The 22,670-nt window shown below is 44.1% G+C and overlaps 1 protein-coding gene across 1 annotated transcript in view; it reads left to right on the forward strand.

Annotated features, from left to right (window-relative positions):
* Positions 1-22,670, forward strand: part of MGAT4A (alpha-1,3-mannosyl-glycoprotein 4-beta-N-acetylglucosaminyltransferase A) — a 160,696-nt gene that overhangs the window by 59,531 nt on the left and 78,495 nt on the right. The window contains exon 3 of the mRNA XM_036744628.1: positions 8,657-8,824. Coding sequence (XP_036600523.1) covers positions 8,657-8,824 — 168 coding nt within the window. The remainder of the gene's footprint in view (positions 1-8,656; positions 8,825-22,670) is intronic.

Below are 22,670 nucleotides of genomic sequence, written 5' to 3' on the forward strand. Positions count from 1 at the left end.
CCATGGATGCCAGCTTAAGAATACTTCTAGTAAGGGACCAACTTGTTCACAGGTAAATAAATACAAGGTATATACAAAATAAATACACAATAATTGGGAGGGAGGCACAAGTAAGAGGATCAGAAAAGGCTTCTCAAATGAGGCAGCATTTGACCTGGGCCTTAGAGAATCAGGGGTTCTGAGAGAAGGAAAAGCATTTTAGGCACAATGAAAGCCTGTGCAAAAGTGTGAAGGCAAGTAGTAGAATTCTGTGTGCAGTGATGTGTTGTGTACAGTGATCTGCAAGTAGACTAGCCTGGCTGGATTATAGAGTATGTGAGGGGACCTATTGGGTAATCAGCTTGCAAAGATAGACCAGAGTTGTGAGAACCAAACTGACTTGTGAACACTGACTCCATTTTGTTGTTTTCCTATAAATCACCTTATTTTGGGGAATTGTACTCTCTTGTTCTCTCTCTCCCAGCTTGGAAAGTACCAGATCTCTCCTCCAATAAGAAATCAGATTACTAATCCTACTTCCTGTTTTATATCTCATTTATTTTCTTTTAATGTATAAAATCTATGCAAAAATCTGTATTCAGGGTTCTTGTGCCTGCTGAGGAGCCCTGGATCCAATTTGTTGCGCACCATCAATCCTTTGCAAATAAATTGCATAGCTCACACTTTGCTTCCTCAGTTATTATAAACCCACTCATGACTATTGGTGCCCCAGATGGGATTTGAGAGGAAAACCTGGGCCCATGGACAGCCTTTTAGAAAAACTCCCTAGAACATGCTCTGGGACTTCTTCACAGAAGACTCCCTTGGAGGTCAGACTCCCTCTTGATCTTGGATTCTTCGAAGTTAAGTAAGCCCTCATATTTCTGGGGAAGCTCCCCTAAGGGAAAGACGGGATCTGGTAGCTGCATACCAAAGGGACCTCCCCTGGAAAATTTCTTATATCTTGGAACCTGGGGAGGCTCCTGCTTCAGCTGGGAATGACCAAAAAACATACTTCACAACTTCTGCCCAGGCATCTCCAGCTCCCTTTCCGGCTGTATCAGGGAACTAGTACAGGCTGCTGGAGTGCTTTTACTGTCACAAAAAGGTCCATCATGCCAGAAAGAAGTGGGACTTAAGGAATAGAAACATAGGGGGTGCTGAGATAAGCCAAAGGGTCTTTGGCACGAGCGTGTGGGGGGAATGGCAGGAACTCTGAAGCTGATTTTTTCATTTTTCCTGATCCTGATGTCCTTGTCCTCAGCTGTCCCAGTCTCTACCCCTCCCCCTACTGGTGAATCCCATGTCTCTCTTAAAAGTTGGTAACATGATTTGTAATTGCGTATTAGATGCTGGAGCTTCTAATTTGGTTTTGATGAGTAAACTACATTCTGATTCTACCTTTCTGTTGGTTCTCTACATATTGTTGGGATCTTGGGGAAGCCTCAAAGTATCCCCAAATTGTCTCCCTTTATGGTAACTGTTGGTCCTCTGTCAGTAGAGCATTCCTTTCTCCTTATACCCAATTCTCCTGTCAACCTGTTAGGCCATGATCTCCTTTTTAAACTTAGGGCCACTATTTCCTGCTCCTTGATGGATCTCTCCTTGCAACTCCCTGAGGACTCTTTTTTTTTTGTTCCCTGTATTGTTTTTGAATGCCCAAGAGGCCCTTGACGATAGCCCTGGAATTCCATCTGATGTTCCTCATTCTCTATATTCTATATTCATATTCCATATGAAATCTATTCTTGATTTCATCCTCAGACGTAGGATTGTTAAAATCCACTGTCCTTGTCATCAAAAGCAAGGGAGGACTTTCCACCATCTATTCCTCAATCTCCTTTGTACTGGGAGGCCTTTGAAGGTATTATACCCATTATTAACTCTATGAAGGATCAAGATATTATTGTTCCATATAAATCCCTTTGTAACACTTCTGTTCTCCCTGTTAAAAAAACAAACCCCAGCCAGGCCCAGATGGCAAAACTTTGTGCAAGGTTTACATGCCATTAATGCTTATGTTATACCCACATACCCAGTAGTTCCCAGTTTCTGTGACCATCATTCTCAGTTCCCTGTGATGTAACTTTTTTATTATGATAGATCTTTGCTCAGTTATATATATATTTTTAGCATCTTCATTCACCCAAATCCCAGGTACCTGCTTAGTATGAAAGTAAACAGGAAATGAGAGTCTGGGTGAGTGGGATTTGCCTTCACCTGGAAGAGCACACAATAGACATGGACTCATCTGCCTCAAGGGTGCTCCAGTTTGTTCTTTCAAATCTGACGGTAGGACTTGGCTTCCATTACTCTCTTCTCTGGTTCAGTGCATTGATGATCTGCTAGTGGCGCCCATTGTTGAAGTCTGTCAAAATGACAGCTGCCATCTTCTTTTCCACCTTTGTCTGAAGGGTTGTAAGGTTTCTAAATCAGAAATGCAATGGTGCCTTCCTAAGTTGGAATACCTCGGTTTCATTCTCTCTGCTGGCGCTTGCTCTGTTTCCCCAAAGAGCATACTACAGGCTCTTCAGTAATTGTCAGTACCCATAACCAAAAGACAGTTATGTGCTATTTTGGGAGCAGCTAGATATTGCTGCCAGTGGATTCTGTCATTTGGTGAGATCATTAAACCTCTGGTTTTCCTAACTGAAGATAATTTTTCAGAATCTTTGCACCTTGAACCAACACATCTCACTGCCTTTGTGGCCCTCAAGAAAGCCCTGCTATCAGCTCCAGCACTGAGACTTCCAGCTTACAGGAAGCCATTTTCTATTTTTGTACACAAACATAAGGGGATAGCCTCAGGGATCCTCATTCAATCCCTTGGACCTTCTCTTTGCCCTATAGTATATTACTCCACACAGATTCAGTGGCTGCAGGGACTTGTTAGTGGTAGAAGCCACCACCACCTTTTTGGTTGAAAAGGCATGTTTTTTGGTGTTAGGGGTCTCACTTGTAGAGCAGTGCTCCCATGAGATTGAGGCTCTCGTTTTTGAGATATTTCATGCAAGCTTTCTCTAATCAGTGACTTGTTAGATATGAAATGACTTTATTGGACAAAGAAAATGTTCGCTTCTCAACCTGGCCATGTCATTTCCTGATATACCTGCCTCAGGAGAGCTTTTCCATGACTCTTCCTCTTTGGTAGATATGGCCGATAGACTCTGACCTTTCTGATATCCTTTTGCATATATACTGATGGTTCCTCCTTTATGAGAGATAGCATCTGGTACACAGGTGCAGCCTCTGCCAACTGAACTCAGTGCCCAAGCTGCTGAAATAACTGCACTTACCCAAGCTTGCCATCTGCCTGTGAACAAAGTACAGCCATCTACACCAATTCCCATTATGCCTTTAAAGTTTGTTGTGATGATGAGGTGCTATGTTTCAGGGGGGTTTCTCGACTTCTTCTGGTATTGTCATTGCAAATGCCCAAAATTTTGTTTGCTATACAGCTTCCTAGTGCTCTGGCTATTGTCCATTGTCCTGCCCACACTGATCATACTGACTCTGTTTCAAGAAGTTACAATCTTGCTGGTGCTACTACAAAAGTTGCTACCCTTGAGGGCCCTGTGCCTGTGTTTCATCCTTCTGCTTCTGTTGATGTTGACCTCTCTCTATCTTACACTGACTCTGAAATTGCGAAGTTGAAATGGCGTTTTTGTGCCAAGCAAGTATCTAGGGTCTGGGTGACTGCAGAAGGCAAACCACTCCTTACTTGGAGTTTCTCTCACCAAGTATGACTGTCTGTCCTTTGGGGTGCCATTTCAAATTTAATGGGACCCTTGAGGCCATCAAATTTAGTACTGTATCACTTGTAGTCACCACTCTCCTTCTGAGTTTGCATATCTGTGTCACCAAGAAGGAAGGCCATAATGATACTGTAGATTTAGGAAATTTGAAGATAGGTAGATTGACTTTTTCTTTTCCTGATATTACCAAAGAAGATCCTTTTATTTGCACTAAAACCTACCTCTTTAATGAGATTAGAGACAAGAAACTTCAATATATCTCTTCAGCCAACCATACTTATAAGGCTCTAGCTGGACCAAGTATGATAAAACTTTCAGGACAAATTTATACTATAAGAATAATTGGACCTTTGAGGGGATTAAGTATTCCCCTTCAGGAATTCCTTGGGGTCTAGTAGCCCTTGGACAGTTCTTTGGTTGTGCCAGTAATCCTCTCTTCCCCTGAATTGGTTTGGTACATGTGGGATTGTCTGTTCAACCCTGCCAGTATCAGTCTTTAATCATACCATAGGACTAGTGGGAAAGAAAACTACCAGAAATTTGGGAGCTTGGTGGTTTAAACATCAAAAAATAGAAGAGACCCTAGCTAGTGCAGATGCAAATACATTCCAGAACCCTGTGAAAGAATATGGGCTAGGGATGAAGATCCTCTGGTGCCTATTTCCCTTTGTAGGGTTTGCAGTACTAGAGTAGGCTCCTAGAAACCACTCACTTGAAACTGAGGCCACAAGTGAGTCTATCTCCTTCCAAATCCAGGCAGATTCCTTAGAACAAATGGGCTTACATACAGAATTTTACATAGAAAATCATATGGTCTTAGACCTTATTATGGCTTCATTGGGAGAGCCTTGTGCTATGATTGATAAGTTTGGTTGTTTATATATTAACTGATCAGGAGAAATTGTGACAAATCTTCATAATATCTAACAGGTTATAGCAGAAACACAGTTACCTAAACCAAGTGACCCTTGGTGGGATTCTTCCTCTTAGTTCACTTAGTTGCAGGGAAAGTAGCATATTAGCCACCGTAAGTAAATGGGCTGTCTTTGCTTTATGCATCATTTTTGTTCTTAGATTTTGTATTAGCTGTTGTTCTAAGCTGTGTGAAAGGATGCTTCCTAGGGAGCTTTTCTTGGTATGTAATGCTGATACATATAAAAAAAAACTTTATAAATTTAACTTAGCATAGATAGTAATCCTTGGGAGTGAGAGGCAAGGATCAAAGGAGGAAATTGTGAGAATCAAACTGATTTCCTCTTGTGAGCAGTGATTCCATTTTGTGAATGATTTTCATTTTGTTGTTTTCATGTAAATCACCTGATTTTGGGGAATTCCACTCTCTTGCTCCCACCCCAGAAAGGACCAAATCTCTCCTCCAATGAGGAATCTGATTACCTAATTTTACGTCCTGTTTTGTATCCTATTTATTGTTTTCTTTTACCATATAAAAATCTGTGCAGAATTTGTATTCAAGATCCTTGTGCCTTTTGAGGGGCTCCAGTCTTGATTTGTTGTGATACCTGCATGCCTTGCTAATAAGTTACATAGCTCAAACTTTGTTTCCTCAGTTATTATAATTGTATTTGTAACAGTCAGTGAATAGCTTTAATACAAAACAGAAGAGTTTATATTTTTCCTAAAGGGAATGGAAAGTTCCTGAAGCTTCTTGAGTAGAGGAATGACATTATCAGACATGCTCTTTAGGAATATTCCTAATATTTATTATTCTGAATATTATTACAAATATTTAGCTGGAAAGAGGTAATATCCTTAAAGTATCATTCTTAAAATATTAGGAATATTTAGTTGCATAGAGGGTGTGTTTGGAGAGGGGGAAAGATTGGATTCAAGAAGATCAATTAATAGGCTATTGCAGTAGACGAGTGAAAGGTAATGGGGGCTTGAATAAGAAGAGTGGTTGTGAATGGAAGTGAATGTGTTATGGTCGTTGAAATCAATAAGATTTAGCAACTGATTGTATATTGGAGTGAGTGAGAGTGAAAATTAGAGACTGACTGAGGTTTGGGCTACTAGAAGAATGGTGGTCTTGAGAACCAGTGAATACAGGAACTGGATGACGATCCTGCAGAGGAGAACTGGATTGATCAGTCCAAGGCAGCAAGGCAACCAGGACAGAAGTTGTGCCGCAGAAACCCAAGGAAGAGAGAGTATCTAGAAGGAGGTGGTGCATTAAATGGTGCAGATAAGTAAGAAGGGAACTATGAGAACTAAGAAAAAGCGATTGAATTTAGGGATGAAAACACTGACCTTGGAGAGACAAGTTTCTATCAAGTGGTTTGGGTGAAAACCTGATTGCAAGGGATTGAGAAGTGAGTGGGATTAAGTGGAGACACCTGAGTTTGCAGACCTTTTCCTAAGAATTTGACTATTGAAGGGAGAAAGGATATAGGAATGATAGTTTGATGAGAGAGTATGATCAAGTAATTGTTTTTTAAGGATGGGCTTGAGTGTTGGGATTATTTAAGTAATATTTGAAAATTAAAGCCAGAGAGGAAATGATTGAAGGGACAACCTGCAAGAGAAAATAAGAAGAGAATCAAGGATAAAAATGGAGAACTCGGTATTGACAAAAAGAGCTACCTCATTCTTAGAAGCAGAAGGAGGAGAGGACAAGGGATGATGCTGAGGTGATATTAAGTGTGAGGTTAGAGAATAAGGAAAAGAAAATAAACATTTATTAAGTACCTGTTATTTTCCAGGCACTGTGCCAAGTACTCAACAAATATTTCATTTGATCTGTACAACAATCCTGGGAGATAGGTACTGTTGTTATCCCCGTTTGACAGTTGAGGAAACTGAGGTAGACAGATTGAGTGATTTGCTTGGGGTCATGTAGTTAGCAAGTGTCTGAGGGAGGATTTGAACTCGGGCTCTTCCTGACTCCAGGCCCAGTGCTCTATCCACTGCACCAGTTATCTGCCTCTAGAGGGAGGTAACAATTTTAGGGATGGCCTTGATTTAAAATACAGGTTTCTTTATGGAAAGCCATAATCTAGATAAAGGGGAAGCATGAGTGGAGCACATTTTGATGAGAAAGAAGGAAGGAGCAGAGGTAATCTTGTGTGGGTATTCTATGTTTGCCAGCCAGAAAGAGGTAAGGAGTACTTAGCTCTAGAAACAAATCACTAGTCTGGTGCCGAGGTAGTACACTATATTGGTGAAAAGGACTATTAATTTTCCACACATCCAATTGAGAAATTGAACAACTGAGAAATTTTAAACTTTTTTTATAAGAGAGGAGAGGAAGCGATAAGGGAGATTTATTCCAGGATCTGATTTCTACCAAGAAGAATTGATGAATTGGAAATGATGAAAACCTTTGCAGAAAGAGATTACCTCGTTCTGGAATATATAATAATAAGGACAATGAAGGTAAAACTGGCTACAGTTGCACATACCTTGTATTTTGGAAGAGTAGATTTCAAAAATTTCAAGGAAAGGAAAAGTAGGACTTGTCTAAGATGCTATAGTAGAAGCTAAGGTCAAGAGGATCATGCTATGCAGACAACATCTCCCTAGTGCAGAGACACTGAATATGGAAATTAATCTGTTTGGCAACATTAGTTTTTGTTGCTAGCTCTTGTTTTTACATTGCCTTTATTTCTAAATATGTTCCTCTCCTCTCCCTTCCCAAGAGAGCCATCCATTATAATAAAGACTAAAAAGGAAAGAGAAAGAAATAGAACAGCAAAAACAACTGATATAGCAATCAGTTGTGTCAGTATATGCAGTGTTCTGCTACCACAAGCCCTCAGGTCTATAGAGTCAGGAAATTGCCAAAGATGACAAAAGATGGCAGTAGTCAGTACTGGAGAAGTTGTGGAAAGATAGACACACCTAATGCATTGTTGAGGGAGCTGTGAATCAGTTTAACCATTTTGGTTGGCAGTTTGAAATTGTGAAAATAAAGTGACTAAAAAGTCTATACTCTTTGGCTCAGGGATTCTGCTACTAGATTTGTATCCCAAGGTGACGATTAATAAGAATAAAGTCCTCATATACACAAAAATATTAATAGCAGCGCATTTTGTGGTAGCAAAGACTTGTAAGCAAAGTAGATGCCTATCCACTGGAGAATGACTAAAGAAACTGTGGCATATGCACGTATTGGAATATTGCTGTCCTTCAAGATGATGAATATGCCAAATTCAGAGAATCATGAAAAGCTCTAGATGAATTAAATCAGAGCAAAGTAAGTAGAGCCAAGGAAACCAACAGGTGGTGCAGTAGGTATAGTGCTGGACCTGTAGGCCAGAACACTCATCTTTCTGAGTTCAAATCCACCTTCAGATGCTTACTGTGTGACCCCAGGCAAGTCACTTACCCCCTGTTGCCTCAGTTTCCTCATCTGTAAAATGAGCTGGAGAAGGAAATGGCAAACCACTCTAGCATCATTGCTGAGTAAACCCCAAATAGGGTCATGTAGAGTTGGATACTACTGAGCAACAGAAAATATGTATTTCTCAGCACAACCTGTTGTTATTCAGTTGTTTCAGTCATGTCCAACTCTTTGCGACTCCATTTGGGATTTTCTTAGCAAAGATACAAGACTGATTTGTTGTTTCCTTTCTCTAGCTCATTTTAGAGATAAGAAAACTGAGGCAAACAGGGGTAAGTGACTTACCTCTTTGACATGCCTTGAAAATGAGTCATGTAGCTCAAACTTGGTTTCCTCAGTTGTTATAAATCTATTTGTGACAGTTGGATTGTTAATAGCTTTGATGTCAAAAAGAAGAGTGTATTTGTATGATTCTGTCTTTCAACTATGCACCAATGAACTTGTGAAATTTCTTAACTAATGAAACCATGATTATTTGGGTTCTATAATTTCTCTGTTTTGGCTATAGTGTTTGATATTTTTGCTTTTAAAAGAAAATAATTAGAAATATTTTTCTTTCTAGAAAAGTTGATTGCATACCAGCCAGAATTTCATGCCTTGAAACAACGTCTCCGTATAGCTGAACATAGAATCTTGCAACGTTCTTCTGAACTAAATGCAATCTTAGAACAATTCAGACGTGTAATAGCAGAAACAAATGGAACCAAGGCTGCATCAAGTAATTTTTCAGGTAAAATAAATATTTTTTTGATGGGTTCTTTTTTTAAAAAATAAATTTATTTATTTTTAGTTTTCAACATTCATTTGCATAAGTTTTAAATTTTTTCCACCTCCCTTCCCCCCCTCGTTCCCAAGATGGCCTGCAATCCGATATAGGCTCTACATATACATTCTTATTAAACTTATTTTCATATTAGTCATGTTGTATAGAAGAATTAGAATGAATGGGAGGAATCATGAGAAAGAAAAAACAAAACAAAGCAAAAAAAGAGAGCAAATACTATGCTTCGATCTGCATTCAGACTCCATGTTTCTTTCTGCATCTGGATGGCATTTTTCATCATGAGTGTTTTGGAGTTGTTTTAGGTCCTTGCATTGCTGAGAAAAGCTGAGTCTTATTTGATAAGTTCTTGAAAAATTTTGGAAACAGCTAGCAGGATGTTAAGATTGTGTTTTGAAACAAAAATGAATTGAAATTTTATAGAATATTACTCATCAATCTATGTGGTATAAACATTTATATGGCGTGTAATGTTGCATGAAGTCAGCTTTTGTTACTCTTTCCTGGGAAGCTAGTAATTAGAGGGAAAAACAGCATCATCACAGATCTTTATCCTATTGTGGTGAAGTTTAAAAGCTTGTCCTAATAATTAGCCAAAATTGTTTAAGAGCATATAAAAGCAAATTATAGCAGTAGAGTTTACATTGAAAACAGGAAAATGAAACTTGGTTTTATTTTCTTTTTGAATACGATATGAACTTATTAAATCGCTTGAAATTTTACTTTACATTTTCCCATAATGCATGTGTAATTTTTATATCTGCATGATAGTATTGCAACCTATATTCAGAACCCAGATGGCTCCTTCAAAGGTAAGAAAATCATATATTCAGGGCTTCAGGAATGAATAAAACCATTAGCCCTAATTTAAGTTAAATGGAATAAACAGACCTGGACCTAAGCAGCAAATAGTCCAGATCATACTAAATTTTAAGACCAGCTTTTTAATGTCTTACAAATACCTGTTGTAGATCCATTGTTTTGTTCTGCTTAGTTTTAGTCAAAGGCATTTTTACATTTGCATTTCAATATTTGTTTTGAGTGACTCTAAGTGATTCCATACCCCTGGCACATATTAGTTTGCCAAATTGACAGAATTCTTCTTTTGAGCTACAGCCTACATAATATCTTTAAAAACAAAAGAAACAAAAGCAGTCTTTCTTGAGAGGCAGAGCTAAGATGGCAGAGAAAAGGCAGGGACTCACCTGAGCTCTCCCAAATTCCCTCCAAATACCTTTAAAATATTGCCTCAAAGCAAATTCTGGAGTGGCAGAACCTACAAAAAGATGGGGTGAAACAGTTTTCCAGACCAAGACGACTTAGGAGGTTGGCAGGAAAGCTCTGTTGCACTGGGGTGAGAGTGCAGAGCAGTCCAGTGCAGGCTGTGCCAGCACAGACCCATCATCAGCAAATCAGCAGTGGTCCTTGGGAGAGACTGAATCAACAGTGGCCATGGCTAATTCTGGAGCTCTTAGCCCAGAGATGGTAAGGGAGTCGGACTACTGGTCAAAAGGAGATTACAGGGGTCCCTTTGCTGGCACTGGGGGCAGGACTCTGTTGCATTGGTCCTACTTGGATCCAGGTTGCAGTCCTGGATGGCAGTCTCAGGGCAAAGAGAAACATTAGCATACAGAACTTTTTGCTGCAGGGCAGAAAGGACATGGTCACAGTAACATGATAGAAAAGAATACTTGTGGTCACTCACACACCAGAGCACAGGCTGGGAGAGGAGTAAACACACCTCTCCTTAGTTCATACCATCTTGGAAGAACTGAAAGCTTACAGACCCCCAGAACTACTCTGAAAACAACTGCATAAAAACCCCGAAGCTTGGGAAAGTGTTCCCTCCATCCCAGAAGCAGAGCCCCACTTTAGCATAGAGTGAAAAGTCAAGAACTAAGCTGGAAAAATGAGCAAACAATAGAAAAAAAAATTCTGACTGCAGAAAGTTACTGTGGTAAAGATCAAAATACACACTTAGAAGACAGCAAAATCAAAACTACTACATGCAAAGCCTCAAATTAAAATATGAATTTGTTTCAGGCCATGGAAGAGCTCAAAAAGGATTTTAAAAATCAAGTAAGAGAGATAGAGGGAAAATTGAGAATAGAAATGAGAGTGATGGCCAGAAAATCATGAAAAAAGAGAGAATAGAAATGAGAGTGATGGCCAGAAAATCATGAAAAAAGAGTTAATAGATTGGTAAAGGAGGTGCAAAAAATACTGAAGAAAATAACACCTTAAAAAACAGACTAGGCAAAAAAAAAAAAGAGGTACAAAAATCCAATGAGGAGAAGAATATCTTAAAAAGCAGAATTGGCCAAATGGAAAAAGACTTACAAAAATTCACTGAAAGAAGAATGCCTTATAAAGCAGAATTGGCCAAATGGAAAAAGGGGCACAAAATTCACTGAAGAAGAGAACTCCTTTACAATTAGAATTGAGCAGGTGGAAGCTAGTGACTTTATGAGACATTAATAAACAACAATACAAAAATCTAAAGAATGAAAAAATAGAAGACAAAGTAAAATATCTCAGGGGAAAAACAGCTGACCTGGAAAATAGATTTAGGAGAGATAATTTAAAAATTATTGTATTACCTGAAAGCCATGATCAAAAAAGACCTTAGACATCATCTTTCAAGAAATTATCAAGGAAAACTTCCCAGACATTCTGGAGCCAGAGGGTAAAATAGAAATTGAAAGAATCCACCAATCACTTTGTGAAAGCAATCTCAAAATGAAAACTCCAGGAATATTATAGCCAAATTCTAGAGCTCCCAGGTCAACAAGAAAATATTGCAAGCAGCCAGAAAGAAACAATTTAAATATCATGGAGTCACAGTCAGAGAGTAACATAAGATTTAGCAGTTTCTACATTGAAAGATTGGAGGTCTTGGAATATGATATTCCCGAAGGCAAAGGAGCTAGGATAATAACCAAGAATCACCTACCTAGCAAAACTAAGTATGTAATCCTTCAGGGGAAAAATGGACATTCAGTGACATAAAAGATTTTCAAGCATTCCTAATGAAAAGACCAGAGCTGAGTAGAAATTTTTTACCTTCAAATAAAAAACTCAAGAGAAGCATAAAAAAGATAAAACAGGAAAGAGAAATCATAAAGATTTCAATAAGGTCAAACTGTTTAAATTCCTACATAGGAAAATGACACTTGTAACTCCTAAAAACTTTCTTGTTACTAGGGCAATTAGAAGGAGCATACATAGAGGGTACAGGTGTGAGTTTAATATGATGGAATAAAAATAAAAATAAAATTATGGGGTGAGAAAGAGGAAGCACTGGAGAAAGGGGGAAAGGAAAAGGCAGAATGGAGTAAAATCTGACAAGAAAGAGGCTCAAAAGAGCTTTCATAGTGGAGGGGAATATGAGGGATGGGGGAGGGGTGCAGTGAGTGAACCTTACTCTCATCAGAATTGACTCAGAGATAGAATAACGTACAAACTCAATTGGATAGTGAAATCTATCTTACCCTACAGGAAAGTAGGAGGGGAAAGGGATAACACAAGGTGGGAAGAGGGGTGTGTGTGATAAAAGGTTGGGCAGATTTGGGTAGGTAAAAGACAGAACCAAAACATTTTTGCAGATGGGAGGGAGGAGTGAAAGAAAAAGTAGGATAAACAAGGGGAAAAATAGGATGGAGGGAAATATAGTTACCATAACAGTGAAAAAATTTTATAGTAAGTTTTTCTGATAAAAGACCTCATTTCTCAAATATATAGGAAAACTGAGTCAAATTTATAAAAAAAATCCATTCCTCAGTCGATAAATGGTCAAAGATTATCAACAGACGATTTTCAGACAAAGTAATCAAAGCTATATATAATCATGAAAAAATGCTCTAAATCACTACTGATGAAAAACATGCAGTTAAACAACTCTGAGCTCTAAACCCACACCTATCAAATTGGCTGATATGACAGAAAAGGCAAATGACAAATGTTGGAGGAAGTGTGGTGAAATTGAGACACTGATGCACTGTTGGTGAAGTTGGGTGCTGATTCATCCATTTTGTCGAACAATTCAGAACTATGACCAAAGGGCTATACATCCATGCATACGCTTTGACCAATAGTATTTCTACTAGGTTTGTATCCTAAAAAGATATTAAAAAAAAAAGAAAAAGACATGTATGTACAAAACATTTATAGCAGCTCTTTTAATGGTAGCAAAGAACTGGAAATTGAAGGGATGCCCATCAATTGGGGAATGGCTGAACAAGTTGTAGTATATGTTTGATTGCATATTATTGTTGTATAAGAAATGATGAGCAGGATGTTTTCAGAAAAACCTGCAAAGACTTACGTGAATTGATATAGCAACAATTTGGCTAGCAACAGCTGAACTTCAGAGCAAATACAAACAAATTACAAACATACGTTATAAACTGACCAAATATAAACCAATATCTGGGTTAGGAAAGTCAGGGGGCAGTTACAATAGCTTGCCCAGAGTCACACGCCACTCTTCCAGTGAGTGAGAGCCCCAAACAAAACATCTGGGTTTCTTCAAAGCCGGGGGCCTCTTAACAACATTTGCCCAGAGTCTCCACATCAACACTTCTCCAGTGAGTGAAAGCCCCAGACAGAATGCTAACCTTTGAGTTTTTATACCCTGTTCAGGGCTTGAAGGATTCACACCTAATCAGCAAAAGGGCTGATGTGAGCCTCGGGCTTAGCATCTAGTTAGCAAAAAGGTGTGGGCTTGGGGCTTTGCGCCTAGTAAGGCTTAATCAAAGGCATTTGATTACTTTAGCATTTCTGAAAGAGAAAATATTAAAAAAAAAAAGTCCCACCTTAATTGCCGCGTTCCCCCTAGGCCTCTTCCTGGGCCGGGGGTCGCGGGCAGTCCTCCCCGGGGGACCTCTTCTGCTCCTACACCGAGCCTTCGGTCGTCACCGGCCGGCCTGGCCTCCACCCAGACCGGAATTCACCAGACAGAACGCCAGAGGATCTCGCTCACGGTCTTTATTGGTACATCTTCCACGGCGACTGCTCGACTCTGCCTCACTTCCCCTATCCCCGTACATTATATAACCTATTGCAGCCAATCCAGTGGCGAGAGCTATAACATTGCCTTATATGGACGGGCTTCATCCTAAGCCGGCACCGCCCAGCGATATACCCGGAAAAGCGTTATACCCGGAAAGCTGTAGTCCCTGCCCCACCCTCCACCCAGCCCTAAGCGGCGTCCCACCCCCACCCAAATCCCAACAATTCACCCCTTAAACTAAAATTAAAAGGAAGAAGGGGAAACATAGGGCAGTGCTCACAAAGCGGAATCAAGATCCAACCAACCTGAGGGGTCCTCCCCCACACCTACGGCCCGCAGGGCGCGGTAACCAACCCGCTGGCGGCGAGAAAGCAGGGAGATGCGGGCGCAAAGAACGCGGACCGCAATAAGCAGGGCGAGGAAGGCCGCCGCAGCAGCCAGGTAGGGCCACCACCGCAGTCGGCGCAAAGGAGCCATTCCAGCAAGGGGAGAGGTAACATTCAACCTTTGAACAGTTGAGAAGGGGGTCGGAGAGAGACGCGTTGATGAGGAGCCAGAAGAAAGGGGGTTGGACGCAAACGTCCTGGGGGGGAACAGTCGGAGGAGTCAAGGTCCAATTTTTTCCCTCTTTCTCCCAAGAGAGAACCGCCGCTCCCGGTGAACGATGAGGAACCCCCAGAGCAGGCGAAGTCCAGGTGTCGGGCACATGGCTGAAAAAGGAAAGAAAAGGAATTAGTCAGGGCTGCTCTACCTCTTCAGAGTCACTAGGGTCCGTCCTGACGAGGACGTCCCGAACCTGACGGAGAGGGACCCAAAAGGGCCCGTCCCCGGCCTGGGGGCCCTGTACAGCCAGGCACCCGCGGCGTCGGGCCACAACCCGACTTGGGCCGTGCCATTGTCCTTGGGGGTCTCTCCAAAGAACTGAAGACCCCTCCCGGGCGCGAACCGGAGGCGGAAGTATGGAGGTGGGGTCTGAGTGTCCGACGAGACCGGCGTAAAAACGGGCCGCCGGTGTCGTCCCGTCTGCGCGAACAGACAAAAAGTTTAGGGCGAAGAGCACGCGAGCGAGGTCTGGGGTCGACGGTCGACGAGGGAGTTTGCCGAACATTTTAGTAAAACAATCCTTCAGGCTGCGGTTGGTGCGCTCGACCACCACCTGTCCCTGCGGATTATAAGCGATGCCCGTGGTATGTAGGATGCCGAACTCACGGCAGAAGTCCTCGAAGGCCTTTGCGACATAGGCAGGGCCATTGTCCGTCTTGATCTCCGTAGGAACGCCGATGTGTGCGAACGCCTGGTAGAGGTGAGCAATAACACAGCGGGCCGTCTCCCCAGGCTGAAAGGAGGCGCTGACAAATCCCGAAAACGTGTCCACTGAGACGTGGAGAACCCGGGAGCCAATGTGCGTCATGTCCATCTGCCAGAGAGCGTTAGAACTGTCCCCTCTGGGGTTGCGAGCTCTTTCCGGGATGCGGGGCTGAAAGGGGGCGCAAGAGGCACAAGCTTTGACAATGTCTCTGGCCTGCTGTCGAGATATTCCGTACAGATGACGGAGAGATCGGGCGGAGAGGTGCCAACGGGAATGGGCCAATTGGGCCGGATCTTCGGAAACCTCATCCGCGACAGCAAGGAAAGTCTCAGGCGGCGACCGGAGGGCGGCGTCCACAACAGCATTCCCCGAATAGATGGGGCCCGCGGTCGTCCGGTGAGAGTGGACATGGAGGAGGTAAACGCGGGCCGAACGAGTCTGCAGAGCCTGTTGGACCTGTGAAAAGAGTGGGTGGAGCGGTACACCGGGAGAAATAAAGGAGTCTGGGAGGCCAGAAACAAGCTCCACGGCATATTTGCTATCTGAAATCACATTAATAGGCGTATCAGGGAACAACTGGAGCGCCTGAAGGATTGCCCACAACTCACTGGGCTGCACCGAGGGATATGGAGAGAGCAGTCGCAGGCACTGTTGCAAATGGGGGATATACAGCGCCACTCTGTGGTCCTTAGAAGCATCGGTAAAAATCTGGGGCCCCTGTACCGGTTGCGGGCTCACCGGGGACGGGGCGAGGGAGATGGGGAAAAGGGGGATGGTCTCCAAGAGTTTGGGCAAAGGGCCGCCGCCCACCGGGACGTCAAGCAGTGTCACCGCCCACGCCCAGGACGCCTGCATCAGTTCAGGAAGGACCGGAACAAGGTACGGTGCGTCCAGGGTGGGCACACAGCCTAGCAACGCTAGGCAGCGACGCCGGGCTGCTATTACAAGGCGAGCCAAAGCGTCCAAGCGCCCCTCCAGCGAGGAGGCCGCGCCTGAAACATAGATCCACTCAATTACTCCATGGGCCTGATACAAGGCACCCCATGGTAATAGGCCGTCTTGCAGGGGCCTAAAATAAACTGTCTTATTTGGCTCATATCGTGTCAGCGCGGACGTGGCTCGAGCAATGATGCGATGCAGTGCATCGCGGGCTGCAGGGGTCCAAGCTCGAGGAGATTTAAGGTCCGTGGGTCCTCTGAGAAGGTCATAAAGGGGTTGCATATCCCCGGGGGGAATAGGAAGATAAGAGCGGACCCACTGCACCGAGCCCACAAGTTTTTGAAAATCATTAAGAGTCTTGCAGCGCGCCTCCTGTAGCACAGGAAAGGGGCGCCGCACGGAGGTCTCCCCCACCACCGAGCCAAGATACTTAGCCGGGACCGTAAGTTGGACCTTCTCAGGATCCAGGAACAGGCCCGCACGGTGTAGCGTCCTCCGAACATCTCTCAAGCAAGGGTCCAACAATTGCTGAGTAGGCGCCGCCACCAGGATATCATCCATATAATGAAGAAGGAGAGCTGAAGGGTGGTCCCGACGGACCGGTTCCAGCACCCCGTCCACATGTCTCTGGCACAGCGTAGGGCTGTTGGCCATTCCCTGCGGGAGAACCTTCAACTCGAACCACCTGTGGGGACGAGAAACATTAGTAGATGGCAGAGAGAACGCAAACTTGGGGGTGTCTTTCGGGTGGAGGGGAATGGAGAAAAAGCAGTCCTTTATGTCCACCACGGCCTGGAATGGCCGTGGGAGAAGGAAGCCCGGGCTGGAGCTTCCCCATTGGTAACATAATACGGTTGATGGCCCGCAAGTCCACCAGGAGTCTCCAGCGGCCTTTTCCACCGCGTTTTTTAATGACAAAGGCAGGAGAATTGTAAGGGCTAGTGGAGGGCCTAATTTGGCCCTGAAGGAGCAGACCCTGGACAATCTCCTCCATTACGACGAGCTTTTGCAACGGGAGGGGCCACTGGTCTACCCACACTGGCGTGGTAGATGTCCAAGTGATTCGGGGTGTGGGGGTGCCCGTGTCACGATCAGTGGCCCTCAAGAGTTTAAAGTATCCGGGCCGGACAAGGTAACCTCGAGCTGTGCAAGGATGTCACGACCCCATAGTGCATAGGTGAGACCGGGAACGCACAAAGGGCTAAACTGGCCCTCAAGCGCGTCCCGTCTCCAAGTCATAGGCCTGGCGGCCTCCCATGCCTCCACTACTCCTCCCACTCCCTTTACTGGCTTGCCAGCTCGTCGGCGTGGAATTTGAGGAGGCCACTGGTTGCGGGGCAGCGCGGAGCGATCGGCTCCCGTGTCTACGAGACCCCGCACTGGCTGTCCCTCCACCAGGAGGATCATCATGGGGCGGTCCATTGTGATCTTCTCCATCCAAAGGCAAGAATCAGCCTCTGTGTCCTGGAACGGCACTGCCTGAGCGAGGACCTCACCTGGAAAAATATCAACTAGAATAGGGTGTGGGTTAACTACCAGTAACGGGTCACCGGGGGCCAGCACCTGGGTGGGAACGGTATAGCGGGACTGAAAAGGGTTCCCCGTGGCCAGGAGCACTCCTGCTGGCCCTTGGACCGGGATTTCTATTGCCCCCCACGAGGGAAGGGTGGTTGAGTCTCGGGCCGTAAGGACTGGACCCGGGGGGGGGCGAGTTGCCCGCTTTCTCGGCCCCCCGTGCTCGTTTCCCGACTCCTGGATGGGGTTCCTTTGGTCGGAGCGGCAAAATTTCGCCATATGGCCAGGCTTTCCACAGCGGAAGCAATTTGGGGTGCCTCGTCCCGACCCGCAGCTTTGTGGACACTGGGCCCGAAAGTGACCCAGCTGACCACATTTAAAGCACCGACGGTCGGATCCGGAGTCCCGGGAGACCGCGAGGCGGTTCAAAGCCTCTACCAGGGCGTCATTTCTCGCGGCCTCCTCTTTCAAGCGATCCCTCCGGTCCCGTTCTATGGCCGTCGCCAAGACTTCCATGGGACAGGGAGGAGCGAGGGACATCACCTTTTCTATCATTTGGTCCGGGGTGGCGTCGGGGGGCAAGGCCGCCAGAGCTGTCTTCGCCTCCCCCCGGAACCCCTCTCGGAGGATCTGCTTAATGATGAGTTCCCGGCCCGGCCCTGCAAACGTGCTGTCCACGTATCTCCGCACTCGCGTGGCAAACTCAAGTGCGCTCTCCCCTGGCTTCTGGCGCATATCGGCCAGGCCAGCTGGGGTTTCTGCAGAGGTACGCCCCAGCCTTTGCCATGCCTGTTGATGCACTACCCGCACATCCTCCAGCTCCTGGTTACTAAAAGTGGCCTGTACCCGGGGATCACTGTATTGTCCCCGGCCCAACAACAGGTCTACCCGCCCCGGGGGCCCCCCGGTGCGCGCTTGGAGCGCTCTAGCCTCCGATTCTTTGATAGCCTGGAACGCCGTGTAGTCCACAGGGCTCAGGACCCCCAACGCGAGGTCATCGAAATCACGCGGGGTCCAGACTGTGGAGACAGTCATATTAGAAAGAAGGCGCTGTGCCAACGGGGAAGCGGGGCCATTCTCCTGCACCGCCTGCTTAAATTCCCTAATGGTCTTCAGCGGCAGGGGCTGAAAAACTCGGGTACCATTATCCAGAAATAATGGAAATGCCTCAGAGATTTCTGAGTCCACCACCTCTCCGGACCGCATAGCTTCGCGGATCGCGCGAGGTATCAGAGGAAGGTACCCGCCTGATCTATCCCCCGGGCTGAGCCGCTCATAGCGGCTTTCGCTTTCGCCGTCAGAGTGGGGAAAAGAGGAAGTAGATCTGCGTTCCTGTTCTGGAGGGCGGGGCAGTGGGCGGCCCTCTGGCACACCACCCCTCCCTCGCGCCTCCCCTTCCCCGCAGGAGGGAATCGCCCGCGACTCCTCCCTCGGCCGGAAACCGGCGCCATCTTTGCTGGGTGCGCCCACCGCTCCAAAAAGTCGAACTGCGCCTGAAGCGTGGTAGCAGTTCTCCGAGACTAGTCTTTTCGTCTCTAAAAGGGGCCATTGTCCTGTATGTTCCGCCTGAGGCCGCTCATTTCCCGCCTCCTGCATATCCTCCCAAGGGTACAACGGGGGAGCAGAGGCCGCGGGCCTTGGCCCAGTTACCACCACCTCAGTCAGATCAGTCTCCCCTCCCGGGCCCCCACCGAGTGGCCGGGTCTCCGTCTGAGTCTCTGCCGTGCTGGTGTCCGGAGGAGGCCTGGGGTCGAGCAACCCCTTAATGGCGGCCATCAAGCCAAAGTCCTCCGGAAGAAGAAAACCCGGGCACTGTTTTTGATAAGACAGCATTTGCTGCTGTAAGACCGGAAAACGGTCCGGCTGAAACCCCGAGTGTATGAGCCACGGAGCCACCACCAGCAACTTTTCCACGAGCCGCTTTAGCTGCTCCGTGGAGGCGGACAACCCCCGTTTAGACAAAGCAGTTCTGACCTGTAAAGTTAATAAGTCCCGATCCTCTGGCCGCAGCAAAGGGAGGCTGCGCGCTTGCCCCATCTCCGGGCCTTTCCCCCGTTACCTGCACGGAGAAGCTGTCTGGTCCGCCCTAGTCGGGCTAGTCCCCCCTATCACCGGGGCTCTTCCGGAACTCTGCAACGGTCCAGCCGTCCTAGGCCGGTCCCTGTTCGGGCGCCAACCTGCCGCGTTCCCCCTAGGCCTCTTCCTGGGCCGGGGGTCGCGGGCAGTCCTCCCCGGGGGACCTCTTCTGCTCCTACACCGAGCCTTCGGTCGTCACCGGCCGGCCTGGCCTCCACCCAGACCGGAATTCACCAGACAGAACGCCAGAGGATCTCGCTCACGGTCTTTATTGGTACATCTTCCACGGCGACTGCTCGACTCTGCCTCACTTCCCCTATCCCCGTACATTATATAACCTATTGCAGCCAATCCAGTGGCGAGAGCTATAACATTGCCTTATATGGACGGGCTTCATCCTAAGCCGGCACCGCCCAGCGATATACCCGGAAAAGCGTTATACCCGGAAAGCTGTAGTCCCTGCCCCACCCTCCACCCAGCCCTAAGCGGCGTCCCACCCCCACCCAAATCCCAACACTTAATTACTAATGCAATTGATGCAAAGTGAAATGAGCAGAACCAGGAGAACATTGTACATAGTACACAGTAAAAACAATATTGTGTGGTGATCAGCTGTGAAGGATTTTGCTATTCTCAGCAATACTGTAATCCAAGATAATCCAAGGGATTTATGATGAAAATGCTTTCTATCTCCAGAGAAAGAACTGATAGTATCTGAATACAGATTGAAGCATATTTTTTCTTTGCCTTCTTTATCTTTATTTTTGGTTTTGGTTTTCTTTTACAGCATGAGTAATATGGAAATATGTTTTGCATGACTGCACAGGGAAAGAATTTGGAACTCAAAAAAACCCCCAAATTTTAAAAAAATATTTATTTATTTTTAGTTTTCAACATTCATTTTATAAGATTTTGTTTTAAATTTTGTCCTTTCCCTCCCTCCTCCCCAAGATGGCATGCACTCTGATATAGGCCATACATATACACTCATATTAAACATATTTCCACATTAGTTGTGTTGTAAAGAAGAATTAGAACCAAAGGGAAAAACCACAAGAAAGGAAAAACCAAAAAAAAAAAAAAGGAAAAATAGTATGCTTCGATCTGCATTCACACTCCGTAGTTCTTTCTCTGGATGTGGATAGCATTTTCTGTCATGAGTCTTTTGAAATTTCCTTCAGTCATTGTATTGCTGAGAAGACCAAGTCTATCAAAGTTGGTCACCAACACAATGTTGCCGTTACTGTGTACAATGTTTTCCTAGTTCTGCTCACTTCATTCAGCATCAGTTCATGCAAGTGTTTCCAGGTTAAAAAAACGGAATGTTAAAGATTGGTTTTGCATGTAACTGGGGGAAAATGAAATATTAACTTATAAAAAAAAATGTCCTTCTTGCACTTTCTAGTCACGTGAAAGCAACCTTCTCTATCACAAAAAAGGATATGAGGAAGTAGCAGTAGTGCTGTTGTACTAGAGTTAATGTTTGTTACTGCTTTCCATTTCCTATACCAGAAGACAGTGACTCCATTGTCAACCTAATGGAATGTTTTGTATTCATGAATAATTATCCATCCCAAGAGTAATACATACATATGTAAAATCATATTCATGAGGTGTCATATAGCTTATGATGGTGGTACTTATAAATGTGATTGAAAAGCCAAAGAACAGAAAGTAAAGATACCACTGTGTGTTCTTATTGTGAATAATGGTAGCAAAGGAACCCATTGAGGCCTTTGCTTGTCAGTTCTAATCTTTATGGTCTTTATTTTGTTGTAACTGCTCTAATAGCTGAACTGATAAAAATGTTTGCTGTATCTGTTTTGTTGTATCCATGAATCATTCCCCACCTCCCTATTTTATATCACAGGACAAACCTTTTTTCTTATTTAGCTATTGGGTTAATAGGTTATGCCAGCCATTGTTACATTATGGGCCTTTTTACCAATGTGTTATCTTATTTTAAATGTTCATACTTATTTTTATTTTTGGAAAGTTAGTATCAAATTTGAGAAAATTAAGAATGTTTCATTTTTACAATTGAATTTTTACCATCATATTGAAAGTTTTCTTGTTGTGCTTTAATGATAACCTGAAAATATTGGAAAATCACAATCCAAATTTGCCCAGTTTTGTTTCTTGCTTAAAATCTTATGGATTGAACCTCTCAGTTTAAAAAAAAATTCTTCACAATTTGTATTGGGACTTTTGGAATGAAATGCAGCAAGATGAGAAGTTTCTTAAAAATTATGTGGCATTGCATTTTAATTAGCTAAGGATATGTAGCACTTTTATGGACTGCATAATATAGATGATGAGTCATCCATCATAATGGTTTATTCAGAGGTACTGCTAGCCGTTGTGAGCAACAAACAATATCATAAAAAACGACAGTTGTTATGTTTTAATAGAGAAGAGAAAATTCATTATTGATGTGGGTATTATCCCTGAATCAGCTGTTGTTGTACATCCAGAATGTCAACTTATTATAAAATATTAGAATTAGTATAAAGCCAGAAGAAGAATGAGAAAAAGGGTATGCAGTTGAAAATTCAGTCTTGATCTATTTTAACAAGTTATTGAAGATTAAAAATGGATGGTGAATAGTAGAAATGACTAATATAGAAGTTTAATCACTTCCTATTAAAAAGGAAACCAAAGGAGCCTAAAAAAAAATGCCATAGTCAGCAAAAACTCTTGACTTCCTGGTCAGTCAAAGGAAGATAGTGATGAAAGACAAACACTAGTTTAGAATATAAACTGGTTTTAAAAATCTTACAAAGATGAACCGTGGAAGATTATGAATAATATTTCCTCAAAGCAGTTGAGTTGAAACCAGTTTGTAAAAACTCTCAGCAAGAGACCAAATTAAGCAAAGTGATTCTAAAGGCATTTATGGATGAAAATGAAAGACAGCAAATAGAAGTAAAATAGAAAAGATCTGG

This window comes from Trichosurus vulpecula, chromosome 2, assembly GCF_011100635.1.
Source record: "Trichosurus vulpecula isolate mTriVul1 chromosome 2, mTriVul1.pri, whole genome shotgun sequence".
In the NCBI taxonomy this organism is placed as follows: domain Eukaryota; kingdom Metazoa; phylum Chordata; class Mammalia; order Diprotodontia; family Phalangeridae; genus Trichosurus; species Trichosurus vulpecula.